General features: G+C 42.2%; 1 protein-coding gene across 6 annotated transcripts in view; it reads left to right on the top strand.

Annotated features, from left to right (window-relative positions):
* Positions 1-18,716, top strand: part of nhsl1b (NHS-like 1b) — a 98,069-nt gene that overhangs the window by 48,987 nt on the left and 30,366 nt on the right. Inside the window, exon 1 of one of the 6 annotated variants that reach the window (XM_046372521.1) lies at positions 444-551. The exons of the other annotated variants lie outside the window; for them this stretch is intronic. Within the exon in view, the coding sequence (XP_046228477.1) occupies positions 536-551 (16 nt within the window). The 5' untranslated portion in view covers positions 444-535. Of the gene's footprint in view, positions 1-443; positions 552-18,716 lie in introns of those variants that run through there. 6 annotated transcript variants of the gene reach the window in all.

The raw sequence follows: 18,716 nt of genomic DNA, 5'->3' as shown, positions 1-18,716 counted from the left end.
CTCGACGAGCCTAATGCTCTGTGGGTATTCACGCATTTTTGTTTTAATATTTGCATAGCCTAATAAGAGTAGAAATCGTACATCAGCGTCAGGAATTTTAGATCGAGACTGGGCTTCTGCTTGTTAACCTCTCAATACTGATGGGGGTGGTGAGATGTGTGTGAGTGGGGGGGGTGTCAGTGTGGTGGAGAGACATGCAGAGATGCAGGGGGAGAGAGAGAGAGAGAGAGAGAGAGAGGGGAGGGGGGGGGGGGGGTGTACAAAGCAGTTTCCTGTGGTGTAGAAGTTGGCTATCTGCCACTCAGAGCGTGTGCTTGTGTGTGTGAGGGGAGAAAGAGAGGGAGGGAGATGGCGAGAGAGGCAGCGGGAGAGAGGAGTGTGTGTGTCGGGATCTGTGTGTCTGCGTGTGAACACTTTGACCGAGCGCTGTAGAGAAAGACGGAGGGAGGAAAATCAGGAAAGAGTGAAGAGTAGGACCAGAGAAAGAGACGGCTGTTTGTTTCTTGTGGATAAATGGGTAAATAAGAGAGGAGCCATGTTCTGTCTGAAAGGTAAGCGTGTGTGTGTGTGGGTGTGTGTGTGTACATTACATGAATGTGTTTGCATCACTCCAGTGTGAGTGTGGGACTTTTCCTGTAGACTTTTTTGAGACAAAGAAAAGTTGAACACCATCTCTCTCCTCTGTGTGGAAAGTAATCTCTATCACAGCGGCTTCCTCCACACAATATATTTCCTCGTGTTTTGCTTTACTGAAGGAAACTCCGCTTCTTTCTCTCTTTAATCATTTCTTCCTCTGTTCTTTTTTTTCTCTCTGACTCTTTCAGGTTCACTGCTTTTAACCCTACCTCTCCCTTTCCCCCCCTTCTGTGTGGTTTTTGGTTGCTCTTCTTCCCATTTTCTCTCTGATTTATTCTTGACTTTGAGGATTCCAGTATTAAAACCTCTCAGTGCAAATTTTGACAGGATCGCATTTGCTTCATCAAACGAGGGTGTATTTTGTGAGGCGAGTGATGTGTCTGAGTGTGTGTTATCCACAGTAACAGCTGGCAGAGCAGCAGTTGCTGGACTGTTGTCCTGCAGAGTGGCGCCATGTGTTGGCTATTAGTTGACTGACCAGTTAAAGTGAGATAAGGTGTAAACTGGTTGTCTTTTATTAGCGGTCTCATTTTACATTTTTGTCTCTTCTCACACTCTTTTGTCTTGTATATGATTTGTGGAAGCATGAAGTTGTCCAGTCGATGATTTGATGCTGTTAAGGCAAAGGAAAACGCAGCACTGGTGTTCAGGAGTTTTGCTCCCGTTGCTTTTGGTCTCCGTTGCTGAGAAATGTGTGCTGATGCACAGATGTGAGAACATCACATATGCATCTTTACCTATCAGGGATCTCAGTTTGGCGTAGTTTGCACTCAGTCACAGTCAGTCTAAATTGTAATTTACAATATGAACTCTTCAAACGCAGAGAATACCATAAGACTTAGAAAACCTGTCTTTCTAAGTTGAAAAATATGTGAGAACTCAAGGTCTACACATGCAACAAGGAACAAAGTGGTGTTCAGCTGCTTCTTACTAAATAATCCAAATTGGTCTTTTCACAGCAATGGGGAAATCATCTGTCTTGTGAGCTCACAGAATTTTCTTTGTTTTATAGCCTGTAGCTTTACGGCTTCCAGAAATGGGGTAATATAAACTGAACACTGCAACTATTTGTGGCAGAATCTCAGTTCATCAGCTGTACTCAGTGATTTATGTTGTCAGTTACACTGTTTCCACAGTGTGTGACGGATCAAACTTGCAATATGGAGAGAAACAGATGTGGGAGTTGCATGGAGAAAAAAAATTAAGTTTTGTTAGATGATGTAATTTCACCGTTTTAAAGAAGATTGTCTGCTTTAGCTTTGTATGCTTGACTTTGTGTGAGAAAACAACCAGTTGTATGGTAGCAGAGAAGACTTCCCGTCATGCATGTTCACGCTGCCCTGAAGAATTAATACTTTTGCCATTTAAGGTGCAGTTAAACACAAAATCAACACAACCGGTTTAGGTTTCCGGCTTCAAAAGACACGACAAACTGACCTAAATACTGTGCATTACATCAAATACTGTCATCCGACCAGTAGATTACTCTACATTGGTTGCCAGTAACAGAATGTTACTATGATTTTAACAAGTCCCCTCAGTTGCCAACTGTGGGGCAGATGTGACACATATTCAGCCCATGTTCCTCCACATCCAGCTGTGGCCAGAATGGATTCTCATCTGTTTTGACTACATTACTCATTCCCCCTCCCCTCCACTCCCGCGGTAAAGCATTTTAGTGTAAGCCCTTTGCTATCCAGCCAGACCACTTGGTGTGGCTTTTGGTATGTTACATAAGTTATTTCTGTGCTTGAGCTCCACTCCTGTAGAGTATGTTGAGGAGACATTAGATGGGGCTGAGTAGGGATTAGCTGGAGTGATTTTGCAAACCTCATTCCCAGTCAGATTGGAGGCTTCCTGCAGTGTGAGGGGTGTGGAAATGTAACATTTGTGTCCATGTCAGTGAGTGTGAGCCCTGTCAAGCAAACATATCCCAAAAAATTCATTCAGCATCCTTGCTGGGAGGTCAGTTAAGGGCAGCTCGGGCCATGTCCAATCTGGAAGAACATGTCTTGGGCTCAGTGGAACTTGCTTCGGCGCTCCCTGGTTTGTTTTCAACCACTCGGATGTGTGAGCATTATAACAGCTTCAGATGTTTTCATTGTTGAAAGCGGTTGAGGGAAAAGTGCAGATGTGTCGATCCAGTCGTACACAGATGTTTGGTTGATGAAGTGTGCACTTGGACTGTGTGGAACGGCATGAACCATCGTCCAGTTTGAACAAGTTTAGCGTATTGAAGTCATTATGTGAAGAATTCTAAGGCTTATTTAATATCCATGACACACAGCAGATATTCAAACCAGATATTTACTAAGATGTACTAAGACATTTGAAGTTTTCACTTTAGATTTTAAAAACTTTTGTTGGTAATTTTTTTTTTCATTATTTTATGAACCAAAAGAATAATTGCTTATTTGAGGAAATAATCATCAGATCCATTGCAAGTTAAAATGCTGAAGGAGTATCTCTTGCATCTAATCATGCTTAGCTTTTAACATTAAATAATTCAAGTTATAATATATAATATAATAACTAAAAAGTCGATTTCGATCTTCTTTTTTTGATACCTTAAAACACAGTTCTTTTTAGTGGCAGCCTAACTAATGGATAGTCATACACTGCTTCTTGTTTTGGAAATGTGTCTATTTAACTGATCGTATAAAAATGTTTGCGAGCAACTGTGTATGCATCTGCGCATGTGTGTGAGTTGGATTCCAGGAATGTGTGTCTGTATACATTCGTTCTTGGGAAGACAGCAGGAACTCAATGTGGTTTTTCTCCAGGGCAGCCACGTTAGAACTGGCCTACAGGGCAGTGACCCACATAGCTGTATGTCTAAAACTATATTTAACCCGAGCTCCTTCATGGCATTTCACGTAGGATTATCAGTCCAGGCAGGACTTTGCATAGTGCAGCAAGTGGTTATGATTACTTTTTTAATGTCAAACATTTATCCCTATTATTAAAACAAAAACATTCAGTTGTTGCCCTGTTTTGCTTCATTTCAACATCTTGACCAGTTACAACTAATCTTTCCAAACTGGCATATGCGCTTCTACATCTGTGTTGGCATTGATGATTTGTGAAAGTAAATTGTGCCGCCCTAAATTTTATGTTTACTTGAGTAGAATACATTTGCATACTTACTTGCTGATTTTCAGGAATCAGGTGTAGCTAACCAAGTTGTCGACAACCTTTTTTTAGCAACCCTCCATGTTAAAGTTCCTCACTCGTTAACCAGGACTGTCCTTCAATAACCAGTGCATCTGTGCTGTAAGTCTGGAGAAGCTGTGAACTCTTGATCCTAGGCTGACCCTCTACCTTCTCCCCTGGCCTTGTGGGTAGCGGTGTTGATGGATGTTCTCACACTCGATGTGGCAGGCTGCTTCTCTCCTGTCCACCCCGCTCCTGTCTTACCCTCCACTGGAGACAAGTGCTGAACTGTAGACAGCAAAGTGTTTTCAGTCACTTCATGTGATATTGAAAAGGCTTGACAGAAGCACACAGAATTTGCGGTAGCTGATCAGGCGCAAACTTAAACTCCGTGCAAAGTTTAAGTAGTTGGTCCTGGGTTGGATAGCTCATTTAACTTTAAGGTCTATCTGAAGTGTTCTCATGTGTTGGAACATTTTTACATTTTTCCACAAGTAAATTATGCAGACTTAAAGAGACACTGACAGCAAAACGCTGACCTCTGTAAACAAGTCAAACACTGTCAGTAGAGGAGACTTGTCTTCATAGGTAAACAACAGATGAAGCTCCAGTTGCCTGTGAATGGACTCTTGACTGGACTCCAGGAAACCTTTTGTCTTCTGAAAAGAGTTTACAAAACAATGGCTTTCTGGAAACTTGAGAGGTTTGGAAAGGTGTTCTAAACAGTGAGGGGGTCTTGCTGTATTTTTAGTATAAGACAAAGTTTCTTAGGAGGTGATTGTTAAGCTGTGATGTTTCCACGGACAATGCTGGAAAACTTTTTTGTGGGTAAAGTTTGAAAAGACAATGGCCGACTCCCTGTGGATGAGCGGATGACTTCCCCAGGCAGAGGACTAACTCAGTGTGCAGGTGCTCCTCTTGCTCCATTCAGACCTATGCGTACCCATGGTTACCATTGTCCCTTCCCCTAAGCCTTCCGCTTTGGCTTCCCCCCACTCACAAAAACACACATACAGTCTGTGTGCATGTGAGAGCATTCATAGAGTTTATATGCATTTAAATACATGTGTGGATACATATACAGCATGCAACCTAAAATCTGCGTGGATGTTGTGGTGTTTATCAATTGTGGAGCACACAAACATGCACACACATCTCCTTACTTGTAATAATCCTCATTCATGGGCAGTGGGCTGTGAAAGTCTGACCACCGCGCATGCTGGGTCTGGGCAAGACCTGAACATTCACTTCCAACTAAGACACACATAATAGCCGGTCTGTGTATGTGTGTATATTCATACACAACTGTCACCATCGCAAATATACATGCTCCTGCTTGTAAAATGTCTATAATGTATGTTTGTCTGTTTGTCACTCTAAAACACTTGAGTGACAACACCCTTGTCATGATGTTTTTATGTTACTGTGCCTGTAAGTCTGCACACACCCTGTTACTGTTCTCTGTGTGAACTGTGTGACCCTCTGTGTCTATGTGTTTATGGATTTAGGGCAACAACAGTGTTAAGTACAATTGAGGCCACAGTCAGAATCTTTTAGCTTGGCCAGTGGGATAAGTGTGTCCACACACTGTTTTATATGTATGTATGTGTGTATGTGTGTCTGTGTGTGTGTGGACAGTGGTTAGTCCATTATGTCCGTGGGTGTGTGTATGCAGTGGTTTTGGTTTTGTAATCAGCTTGTGTGTTGGCTGACTCACTGTACTGTAGAAATGATAACCATCAGTAATGGCTGTTTCAGCCTCTGGCTATCTGCTGAGGCTTTGCCACGATAGCAACACACTCACGCACACATGCACACAATATATCCCTGTTCCCCCAAAATCAGTTTGTAAATGTACTGGGGCTGTGGCTAGTGATTATTAATTGTTGATTAAGCTGTAGTCTATGAAATATCAGAAATGATTGAAAAAGTGTCTATATCCCAGTTCTCTGAGTTAAGGTGATGTCTTCAAACGAATCATTTTGTTTGATTAACAGCCCCAAAACCCAAATATATTCACTTTACAGGGCCTCAAACTGGAACCAGAGAATTAGTTTTACATTTTTTCACAATTTTTACTTGAAAAATGACTGAAATGATTATTGTGTGTGTGTGCACACACATTCCTGTAGTTGTGGGGACAAAAATCTGTTTACACAGTCACGTTGTGAGGACGCACCTGACTTATGGGGACAAAATGCAATCGTTAAATATTAGGGTGAAGACTTGGTTAGGTTAGGTTAAGGTAAGGGTTAGGATTAGGGAAGTAATGTTTAAGCCTTGTTAAGCCTCCAGGAAGTTAACTCAAGTCCATGTAATGTCCCCAAAAGTGATGGAAACATAACTGTGTGTGTGTGTGTGTGTGTATGTGTCAGATTAACCACCACTAGAGGGAGACATTTGCTGCAGTATTCTCAAGTAGTTCTGTCTCACTTTTAATTTTCTCTTTGATCTTGATTTTATTCATTTAAATGTCTGCATATCCATCTGGTGGGTGACCTGTTATTGGTTAATAGGTCATCACTGTAGTGTCCAGTCTTCAGTTTTGTCCTATCCTCTACTGGTCTTCATCCTATTAATCTGGACATCTCAATAAGCTTAGCCTGCCTCACAGCCAGGCTGGTTAAGGATCATACGCACACCCTCACCTGGCATGTTAGGCATTTTTTTAACTACTCTTGACTAATCTCACCTTTAATCTGTGTGTATCTCTTTGTTGGCAGTTTATCTTTTTATCTGGCGTCAGGTAACACATCATCTGTGCTACCCTGTCAGTTCAGCCCCAATTAAATTCATCAGAGCTTTGAAACTTGTTTCCTTCTTTATGTTTTGTCCACCTCAAATAATTAAATTCTGCCCTTTTTCATCTATAGTTGGTAATTCTAGTCTAACGAAGATTAACTTCAGGCAGTAGGTTGACATTTACCCACATGCAGCTTTCTTCACTCTGTGTCACCCAAGTTACCCAGTTGACACACAACATGCAAGTGTCTTCTTGAACTTCCACACATTTTAGTACTGGAGATGATGTAGTTAATTATCTACAACCTGGTGTCCATCTGTGTTTATATGTATGTGTCTGTCACAATTGGAGGCTCGGACTGGAGGCTGGATAATCTGGGTTTACAGATTAACACAGCAGCGTTGCGGAGCAGAGGGAGGAGGAGGAGGAGCAGAGAGGAGAGGAGAGGTCTTTTGGATGCCAGTGGACACAGAGCACGGAGGATGCTCTTAGACACTGCAGACTTGTCTGAAGACTCTTTGGGAAACGCTTTTTTTTTCTATCTTCATTACTAATTTACTAAATAAGGCAGTCACCATCTCGGGCCGTGGTTTCTTGAGTTTTTGTGTGTCTTCTTTTGCACAGTCTGTGGTGATGCTTCTAGGTTACAGCCAAGGAAAACATACTTTAGCCGCAGGTATTTTCAGTGAGCCATATCTCTTTGTTTTTTGAACTTTATTTTTGCAACTTTGGAGTATTTTTTGTTCTTGTGGTCATTTTGAGAGGTCAGAATTCCTGCTTTTGCAAGCTGCTATAGTGTGTGCCAGACAACTGGTTGATAATCATGCAGGATGCAGGATTTTTGATAGCCTTATGCTGCAATAGTTCTGTGAAATATTTGTTCTGGAGTTAAATCTTGTAATCTAACACTGTGCACAGGCTTCTTTTGTCAGGCAAATCAATGCAAGTCAATAGGAACCCCTGAGAGAGGGAGAGGAAGGACAAAAACAGTAGGAGGAGACTGCGGGGGGATTGGGTCCCCTGTGGGTTGGAAAAAACCTCCAAACCTACATTCTGTCTTCCCAGAAAGAGAGGGGGAGGCCTATTGAGAGTTTGGGAGCCAGGGGGAGGTCTCCCACACACGCACACCCATCACAGTCACCCCTCAATCCCTCTACCACAAGTGCTTGTCCAGAGAGAGAGGGTCGTGCAGGAAAGAGGAGGAGTTGGAGGCTTTGGTCCTGGATAGAGCTGGGGTGGGTGGGTGTATGGCAGGGGGGTTTAGGTCTTAGCTGGGGATGATCACATACGTGCACTGCCTCACCTCGGAGCCGGTGGTCAGCTGCTGGCACAGAGCCTGCTATGAGGACCCTTCTGGTGAGAAGCGAACTCTGTGCTCCTTCCAGCCCGCCAAGAAGATGGGCAACAGCCTCCAGCCACAGGCCTTCCCCAGCCACAGACAAGAGGGCTGTCTACGCAAACGTCTGCTTTCAGTGTCAAAGGTCCATCAGAGGCCCGACTCTCTCTGGACACCTAAACCGCTGCTTGGACCAGTTGATAAAGGCTCACCAGGGAAATGCTTCCAGGATGGCAAAGGTATAGACTGGAGAACACAACATATTCACTGTCATGGAGTTTGTTAAACTGAAGTTGGGACATACATCTGTGAGAGATTTGAAGTGGTATCTAATTGTGTCTGTATATTTGAGACTGTTGTCAAGTTTTGGCTGTAGCTCCATCCCCTCTCATTTAAACTGAAAGACAGTATGATTACAGGGCTTCTTTTCCTCAACTTTAGAGCTGGACTACCCAGGTAGTAGTCTCTTTGAGCCTCTTATTGAGGCTTACCAGACTTAACATGACACCACATTGTTGTTTTGCTACAGTAATGATTGTGGTATTTTGTCTTGACTGGGAAACAGGCTCCTGCTTCAAAGTGAACTCGGGTCACCTGAACTGTGTGTGGGAATTAATAACACACTGTATGTCACAGTGCCAGAGAGTCACGACACATGCGGTGGAAGCTTTTCCAAAGCTGAGCTTTGTCTCTTCTTATTAGACGATTTCCATCCCCTTGTAACTGAGTGACCTGTGCCGTCTGTCTTTGTGTGTGCAAGTGTGCATCCTTACCTTTGTGTATGTGCATTATGGTGGGAATACGGTGGAGAATCAATGTGATTGTGGCTTTGTGACCTCGGAGACCTTTGGCTTTTGGTGTGGTAGTGGGGGGTTCTCCAAAAAAGAACTGGATGAACCTTAGAGAAGGGCTTTCACAACTCTTTCCATTAATGCCTAAATATTTGACTTGCCATATAGCACATTAGTTGCTATTACCTTAAGTTTGTATAGGGATATTACATTTCTCCTTTACTATATGCATATTTAATTACTGTGTTTGATCATGTGTTGGGACATGCATTTATTCAGTCATGCACAATTTATTTTCATGTCAACATAGCCCCAGTGTGTGCATGTATGTCCTTTTGAATATGTGCCCGTGGTGCATGCTTGCATTCAGACATTACTTCTCTCATTTTTTGGGGACAGTAGGACATCATAACTCCCTTGGGTGGCGAACCCCTGGGAATAAGACACAATAACTAGCAGCTGGAGGTGATGAGCCAGGCCTGCAGGGGAGTGTAAGAGAGCTGACAGCATAGGGGTGATGAGCTGACTGGGTTACAGAGGTGACCCACTTTCACCTCTGCTACTACATAAAGGAGCCATCAGACAGATGAGAGAGAATGCTCTGTTCCATGATCATTATTTAGTTGTAAGAACACCTAAGAATATGATATAACACTACTTAATAATGCTCATAATGCCAGTTGTCAACCAAAATTCTTGACACACAGAAGTTAAAGTAAGTCGTAAACTGGAAACACAGGCCAAAAGGACATACTTTTTCTTTACAATAAACCTTTGTAACATGGTTTCTGATTTTGTTGTTATCTCATATTATGTTTTTGGCTGCCCGTCCACTTAAATAACTTCTTTATAATCTTTCTTTTTGCATAAACATCTAAAACCAAATCACTTATTCCTGTGCATTTAGCGTGACAATATACTGCCAGACGAGTGCAGCCCATCCGCACGGCTGCTTTGGCTAACACGCCGTGACAGCTCAAGATGTCGCCACCACGGGTACAGTATTGTCTGGGCTCTGTAGGTTGAACCAACCTCCCAGTCTCTCAGTATTCATGCTCTGCTGAACAGACAAACACACCCAAGCTGGAGTTTGACTAGTATATTCTTTGTGGGTGTCTGATTTCCCATATGCATGCTTTGTCTTTTTACATTCTTATCTGCCAGTTTTCTACCCGACTATCCAAATCTTTACATAAATGTTCACTTCCTCACAGTAGATTTTTAAATGGCAACATTTTTTTTCCCAGTTGCTTCTCTACCTAACCTCCTCCATCAGTTTAGCGGTGGAGCAGGTGTTCCACCGGATCCCCACATAATCCCTTGGTGGGAAGGCAGGTTCAGCTATCGACCAATCAGTGTCAACAGCTCCCAAAGGAAGACCACCTGAGGGAGGCCAGGCTTGTAGAGTAACTAGATGAGGCCAGATAAAATGGATTGGCCATATTTATGGAGGGAGGCACTGCTGAAAATCAGTTAGGGTAATATAATTGTAGAAATGGGACTCAAGAGGGCTTTGGTGTCAGCCTCAGCTCTTTGTCATTGTCTCCCCTTCAGTGTTTTTGCTCACGCAAACACAAATACAAACACAGAAACACAGAGCCGTAGATCCACGACTGCCAAAGTTACAGGTTCAACTTTCATTTGAGCCACTTCACCTTTAAAATGTATGCAGTCGGTACTGAAGGTAGGACGTTAGATGAAAGGCTTCCATGAAATGTATATGTAGCAAAAGAGGAGGAAAAAGGGCTCCACTGACCTGTTCCTCAAAAGGTAGAGACAGAAGAAGAAACAAGCTTAAAGTTGCCTGTTTCTCCTCTTTATCTCATTTTTCCTCTCTCTTAAAGCTGTCTAGTTATTCTAAACCAGTGCCCTAAACTCCAGAGTAAAGTAGTCTTGCTGATTTGCTGTCAACAAAACTTTGTAAAACAATTTTCTCACCTTGAGAAGAAAAACATCCAGTCAAAGCAGCTCATCTTTCTTACTCTTACTAAGGGATTTTCCACCATTCAAAACAACACAGTGAGATTTTTTTGCTGCACCTACACTTGTTCACATTCAAACACAGATAAGTAAAGACAAGTACATCCATTGACCCCTCCCCAGTAGCAGGCTGGACGTGGCAGAACAATGAAGTAGAGAGCAGGACACACAGCTTAATGAGATGGAGAAAAAGAAGGGGATTTCTCGCACACACATACACACTCGCACACTTTCGGGAATTGTTGGGTCAGGGGTTTCTGAGGGCCGTTCAACTGTAAAATGGGTTAAGGCTCTTTTTCTCTTCAAAGCAACTCCGTCTGCCTCAGTCTCCCGCTTCTCCCTCTTCCTCTGTTTCATTGATTAAGTCTTTAACCCTGTTTGTGTCTGTGTGAAAGAGTGCGTGTCCGCTCAGTTTTTTCCTCCCATTTATCCACTCTGAATTTAAAAGCTACAGCAGTACGATCCGTGCCTTCCCGGCCCACGTCTTTTTCGACATTCATTTAGTTAGGAGATGAAGGAGGTGAAGGGTAATCAGTGGGTAATGGGTGGCTGTGTATCCAACAGATGGAGACCTCTCAGCTTGTTAAAGGTCTAATAGGAAATGGCTGGCTGGTGATTGGCTACACAGTTACTCTTCCATCATGTGTGACCAACGGCTAATGAAGTCATCACTGACAAATATTGGGAGGTAATTGAGTTTTGTCTGTCAGTGTGCACATTGGTGTCTTTGTGTTCATTTGTCCATAGATCCTAGATGTTTTCTTATTTCATTTTTTAATCTTTACTGCTTAGTAGTCATTGCTGTGGATTTGGTTTTCACGAGGATGTTTAATCGTTAATCATTTTGTCTAAAAAATAAGAAAACGGGAAAATTCTCATTATTATTTCCAAGATCCCAATGTGAAGTTGCTCATTTTCTAAGTCTGACAGTCAGATGGCTTTTAATTTTGGAGAAAAAGAAGCCATGGAGAAGGAGAGAGGGCAGGAATGAGTCAGACAGAACAGTGTTCATGAGGGATCAGGTGTAAGCAACCCTCACGGCCCCATTTGTACAATTGAGTTTTACTTAATGGGTTGATAATCACATCAGGACATAACAGCCAAATAATCACTTGAACCAACAGAGACATTTGTCTATCCATTGACCAGACGTGTTAGGGGAAAGAAACACAAGGAATTTTGAAACAGCATAAGGTTAGGTGGATTTTTAATGGTTTAAGTGTTTATTGCGCTTCTGTTTTCTTGTGGTGCTTCCATTTAGTCCAGTATGTTCAGTGTGGCACTACCCCTGCTGTCTGCTGACAAAGGGAGCCCCCTGGAGGTTAGGTCAGTGTACTGCATCATATTTCACCCAAACCCTGGAAGAACAAAATGAACATAGCCCTTGACAAGATGACACATGCAAGATTTTTAGGATGCATCTCTTTGGGATTTCTGTATCTCTCTGGTTTCTGGCAGAGTACAAATAGCTTAACTGTACATTGACACATGTTGTAGAAACCTGATGAGAAAAAGATCAGGACCTCATGGTATGTGTGTATGCATGTTAGTAATAAACTGCTGTCTTAAATGCTCCATATGTTGCATGCTTTCATACACTCAGACGAAGAGCAGCTTCGATTTTCAAATGCGATTTCAAGACTTAATCTGGTCTGTATTTGCTCCAGCAACAGCTTTTGGCCCCTTCTTTAGCCACAGTCAGTTCAACAGTGGTCTTGTTGTTAGTAATTGAAAAATCTGATTGTGCTGGTTTAAGCACTCTATGGCTGCGCCAACCTCAGTCACAGCTCATTTCTTTAATGAGCGCCGCTATTAGAGGGAGCTTTTTTTTACCTCATGCTGCTTCCAGTCTGGCCCTCCGAGGTTTGTGGCCCTGTTTGCCCTACTGACCAGTCTGCTCTCTGTCTGCATACATGGTTGCATTCCTGACTTCTACTGAATGGTTCAGAAAATGTACAAGTTAAATCTCCTTTAACCCAGGGAAAGTAACATTTGACATCTAAAGAAAAGGTTGTTTTCCTTTATTTGTGTACCAGTAATGTGCAACAAACTAGTGAGATCACAGAGGACCATTTTAAAACAATTAGTTGATTTAGAGATAATTTTGATAATCGAGTAATTTGTCAAGCTTTCATTTATCAGAATATTTGTGAACATTTGCTGCTTCTCTATGTTTTACAATATGTTATTGTAATGTCATTATTTTTGTCTTTTTATCATGCATGACAAAGAAAAGCAGCGAGGTCCTTACATTTCAGAAGCTGGAACGAATGTGTGTCATTTTGTACTTGAAAAATGGCTGAAATGGTATCAAAATAGTTGACAACTTATTTTCTTTCCTTTAACTGTCTGATTAGAGAAGAAATACACAAATCAACTAAAAAACAAAAGTAAGCCTTGTAATTTGTATGTCAAACTTATTCCACTGATGACATACTGATGTACATAATTTTTGATTATATTTTAGAATAATGATAACCACAGAAAGAATAACCTGATTGGTCTGGTCAGGACACTTAGTTCCACCATACAACTCATCTCATCTTTTGCCACTCTAACTCTCATTGACTACAGACCTCCTCACTGCTCCACCATGTACCCCAGCCCCAGTGTCCTGCCTTCTCCTCAGCTCCAGGCCCCTTTATGTCCCAATCAGCTGGAGGTTTCATTAAGCCTCAGAAAGCAAAGCCAAGCCTCTGAAAAGCTCATGTCCCCCCATAGAGACTGATTGTAAAAGGAGAGAGTAGTGAGGGAGAGCAGGAGAAAGTGATTTTAAGAGCCTCTTTAAATCTGTGTCGTTAATGAGTTGTCCTCTCCATGGCAACGTCTCTTTTTTGGGGGATTTCTACTCCACATGGGTAGATAGATTAGGGTTGTAGAAAATATCGATAAAGGGAAGCTATTCTCATTTTCTTTGCTTGTAAAACCTCAGTGGAGTGCGTATTGGTGACGGTTTTACTCTGATTTTGTTTGTAACAGAAGTTACATTCTCAGTCTGCTGCTTTAGAAAGAACTATGCAGGGTGACGTTGGAAAGGACAGTTCCTCTTGTGTCACTTATTGCACGTTTTAACCACCATGTGGTGCTGTAATACAGACAAGCAGAGGGACTCATTTACTGGATGCCACTGCAGTGCTTTTAGTCCTTCCAGTTTATCACATGTGAATCATCGGTTTTAAATAATACAGATATGAGTTTACAGTGCATACATTAAAACATGTATTTGTATTAGACTGAAATGACCAGATTATTTCCATGGATTAATTTTCCATCAGACCCAACACAGCCATTTATCCACACCAAAAACAGACACATGAAGTGTCATGAGGAATTTAATTTGGAATAATGGCGGCCTTAAATTTGAGGGGTATTTGATCAGGGAGTTAGTCATGTTTCCCTCGGGTCCCATCCAGAAGGGGTCTGCACTCTCTATTAATGCCTCCCTCCCTCCCACCCTCCCTCCATTATTGCTCAGAAGGGACAGAAAGGAATAGGGGGGTGGTAGGACAAGGCAAAGGGGTAGCTTATTAAAGAATGGAAAGGGAGGAGGAGAGGAGACAGAAGAGAGGAGGGGCTGGGTGAATTTTGGGGTTCTGCTTTTTTCCCAGACAAGGTTTCAACACAGGATTATCACTGAAGGAAGCCAGGCTTATCACACACACACACACACATGTGTAAAATGCATCCAAGAGTCTATTTGATAAGTCAAATGAATCCACCTGTCACCGTGTCTCAGAGCGTGTATGTACATATGTGTGTGGCTTACAGATGATAGTGATCCATGTCATCCTATGAGCACTAAGCCTGACCTGAGACATATTTAACCCTCTCTGTCTTTGCCCTGGGATTATAACTCTAATACTATATACAATACAATGTGCATTACGATATGCATTACCACACTGTAACATTTCTGTTTTGTTCTTCTGATGACAGTGATAAAACCATATGTAGAAAAACTATACTTAAAGCTGAGCAAGCAGCTGCTGCAGCTGACCATGGCCTCTAGAATTAATGATTCAGTGGAAATGGTTAGTTTGATTCTACTGCTGCTGTCTGGCCAAAGTGATGTAAGACATTAGGCTTTATGTGTTACTGGTTCATAAGCAGGTGCATGTTCATGAAAAATAATCGATAACACCAATTTCGTGCACAAGGCTACATTTTCTGCTATAATAATTTGTGTTCCAAACCAAGTGAAATCTGCAGAGCACTCTCTAACAAATTAACAGAGAGGAGCTCTAAGTTGGATCAATGTTATGGGCCTAACAAACCAAATCCAGTCATGCAGTATAAATGTATCGGTTACCCTCACCCAACTTTAAAGCTAACCTCTCGATTGTGCTCCCGCCTCGAGGGTGATTGTCTTTCTCACTTCCTATATTTACCGTTTGGTTGCATTTCTGATTATTGACTGGATGGTTTGGTGTTGTATCTCACCCCTCCCCTCCTCAAATGACCTACTGTTGTTGCTGATGAGCACTGAGGTACAATGTGGGAAGTGGGTCAAAAGGCATTCTGTCAGTTTTGCTCCAGTGGTGTAGGAACTGTAGATGCACATGTGCATATTGTAGTTGATATAGCTTTAACCCACTTCCCATTGGCATCCCCGTGACTGCCTGGAGCGCGTGCACACACACACACACACACACACACACACACACACACACACACACACACACACACACACATACATACATACATACACAATGGGCCTTCCTTACTCTGATGCAGGCTAGCCCCAGGTGGCTTGTTGCTTTGTGCCCTTGAGCTACTGGAGCCACTTAACCTAAATTAGCTCAGTCTGTCTCTGTGCCTCTGTGTCTAAATCAGACAAGACCCTCTCATCGTCAGCATGAGCTGAGCGTGGAGGTCACAGTAACACTGGAAGCGAGGGATTGTTTTATACCCGAGCTACAATGTACAACAGTATAAAATGAGGAATAATTATCACCTCTGCTTTCTGTTTTTTCCAACCGTGCTGGTGTTTCCGGGCATCATGTTTCACAAGTGATTGAAAATTAAATTTAATAGAGCTGTTTTCTTAGTAAATCTCTCTTGAAAGCAGCTAAATGCCGTCGGTGTAAAAAGTGAAGTGATATATTGTTGCTAATTAATCATATTGTTAAAGCAAAGAAAGTAATATTCCAGCTGCTACCTGCTGTCCATGTCTCAGCTTGGATATTATTCATGTCACACTTTCAAGTGGACAACTGCAAGCCAAACGCTTCACAGTGTATCGTGTCTGTGCATTTGTGTCAGATTTATGGTGTTTTGTGCATGAAGTTAATTAGAAAATTGAATTAATGATAGTGTACTGCTATGAAGTAACATATACACACAGGCCCTTGGGAGAGAGGAGCAGACAGCCCTGGTGTTGAAATGTAGGTCAGGAAAGCAGCATGGCAGCAAACATAATGCTCTGTGAGCGGGCACCCCTACGTGTATGTGTGTGTGTGTGTGTGTGTGTGTGGTTACATGCTTGTATGCATATTGACTATAGCACACGCACATGTATTGTCTTACAACCTATATGTGCATGTATGCGACAGAAATAAAGACACAGAAAGGATAAAGGGTAATATCGTAAGGTTGACCTCCTGAAAGATATAGATTATGATGTCTGATTAGGTCTGTTGTGTCAGCACATTGTATGAACAGCTGCAGGCATGCATTTACACCTGCACAAGAACATACATGCCCATAAACATATAAAGAGATCTCAGCCTGCTGTAAGTGATTTGAATGCGCCAGACTGGTGAGACACACAAACACACTTAGGCCTTGTGGTTATTGATGTGACGGGTCCTCTGAGAGCGAGAAGGGCCAAGAGTCGATGTGAGTGGAGACGGCTTGGCTGGATGGTAATGGCTCTTAATGTAGACTGTCCGTCTTTATGTTACGCTTCCACTGGTCTATGAAGCTTTCCACTGGGAAATTATTCTATGATTGCATGTCAGATGTGTTCTACACCTGCACAGTTAAAATTTAGAATAAGAAGAGTAGAGTAATAGAATGCTAAGAAAACTGCTGAAACGGGTGCTTTGAGCTAAATGCTAAAGTCAGCATGCTAACACAGTTAATGCTAACATTAACAAAGTTTAGGAGGTTTTGTTTCACATCTTAGTTTAGTGTTAGTATACCAATATTTACTATTATTTTATATTAAACACTAAATAAAAAATCCACAGTACAGCTGAGGCTACAGTTAGGTATTAAACATACTGACCCAACAAAACCTGATGATGCCACTAAGTGAGAAGCCAGAAAGTCACCAAACATATTACAGTTCATGCCAAAGGGAGCATGAGTGCCTTTTGCATAACATGTCATTACAGTCCGTCCAATAGCAGATGGAAGACATTTCTTATCAAAAATGATCATAGTCACACTGTGTCATTAGGGTGCTTCCTCTGGGCACCATGGGCATCTCTAACAACTTTACAACAGTCAATCTGGTAATTGTTGAGATAATTCAGTCTCAAAATTCAACACCTGAATGTTGCCCTTCCAACTTACAAACTTTCCAGTGTTTCGGTTTCTTCTTATTGTCTGCCAACTTTGAGGGCGGTTGACAGACCAATGGGGTTAAATTGCATTAGATTTAAAACTCAGTTGCCATGGAGGAAATGGATGGTTAGCTACAAATTTATTACATAGGGCTCAGGCCTACAAATCAACCTGCTTGTAAAATAACAGCATTTTAACTCCCCGCTCAACAGGCAGGAGGACCCGCCTTTTATTGTGCCGAAGCTAACATTGAGCCATAAAAAGCTTGCTTGTTAAACGGATGCATAGGAAGGACTCAACAGTTGCACGCCTCCCTGTCAGTTTGTGCTTTTCCACCTGTTATTGCTATTAATTGACTTTGTCTTTATTTTTCTGGCTTTTGTTAGACAGTTTTTGACAAAGTCATGCGCAACAATGTTTTTCAGTATAGATTAGACTGTCTAATCTGTCCATGTGCTCAAACAGAGGAACATGTCTGTTCTGTCTGTTCTCTCTGTCTTTCTTTCCCCCTTTCTTTCTCTTTTATCCTGGCTTGAATTTCAAAGGGGGTCGGTAGAGAGCACCCGGGTCAGACGCCAGGGGAGAAGAAATTGAGCATGACCGCCAAGCCTACCGAGCCTTTATGTATGTTTGTGTGCGTAATATCTGTTTTTATTGAGTCTCTGCTTATGGATGTTTTGCATTCACACTCCTCTCTCTCACCTCTGGCTTCATCTGTTACCCAGCCCTCCACCCCAGACTTTTCTATCCAAGCTGCCTTTATCTCCTTTCTCTCTCTTGTTTCTTTTGTCCCTCTAACCGCTGCCTTTTCTATCCTGCCTCGCATCGCTACTCAGCAAAATGGCTTTACTGCTTCTACCACATCAGAGAATCTTTCAACATTTTGTGGATGCAGACTTTGCTTCTCTTCCTTCGTTCGTGTCCTTCTTTGAAAGTCTTTGTGCAAAGTTTTGCTTTTGATACCATCTCCATTTTGTTTTCCCACATTAGCATTGTGCTTCGCTTTTCAAAGACATTTCTCTGATTCACACACACTTGTCAAACTGTGTGAGAACAGCTACGTGGTGTTTGAAGAGAAAATAACAAACACACATGTCACCACATCAAGGCTAGGATATGCACATACACGTGCTCGCGAAACAGAAAACACATACAAAGATCAGAGGCTGATTCTGTTAGTGACGATGTGTACATGCTCACAGGGTGAAGTTTGCAGGGTGTCACTCGACTATGGAAGGTTTTCTCAAGGATCACAAAGGAGGAGCAGCCTATAGAGAGAGGCCCCACCGCCTTTCATTGAGAAGAGTAACCCAGTGTACACGCAGACACGCTCACCATTGCAGTAGCACTAGAATTCATGTAAAATCTCCTCAATTTATGCTGTAAAGGGCTATTGATCTTTTCTTTTTTGCTTTGGTGTGAAATGTACACACACTCGACACAGCAAATGTTGATTTGCAATTTGCTAAATCCCCATCCTGCAAATACTAAAACCTTTCTACTTAAATGTCAAGTGTACATTTGTCTCCCTCAGTCTGATCTCTTTTAGCCGCGCCCTATTCTGCAT

The sequence above is a fragment of the Scatophagus argus genome, chromosome 19 (genome assembly GCF_020382885.2).
Source record: "Scatophagus argus isolate fScaArg1 chromosome 19, fScaArg1.pri, whole genome shotgun sequence".
Classification (NCBI taxonomy): Eukaryota; Metazoa; Chordata; class Actinopteri; family Scatophagidae; genus Scatophagus; species Scatophagus argus.
This window is presented reverse-complemented; position numbering and strand designations above follow the sequence as displayed.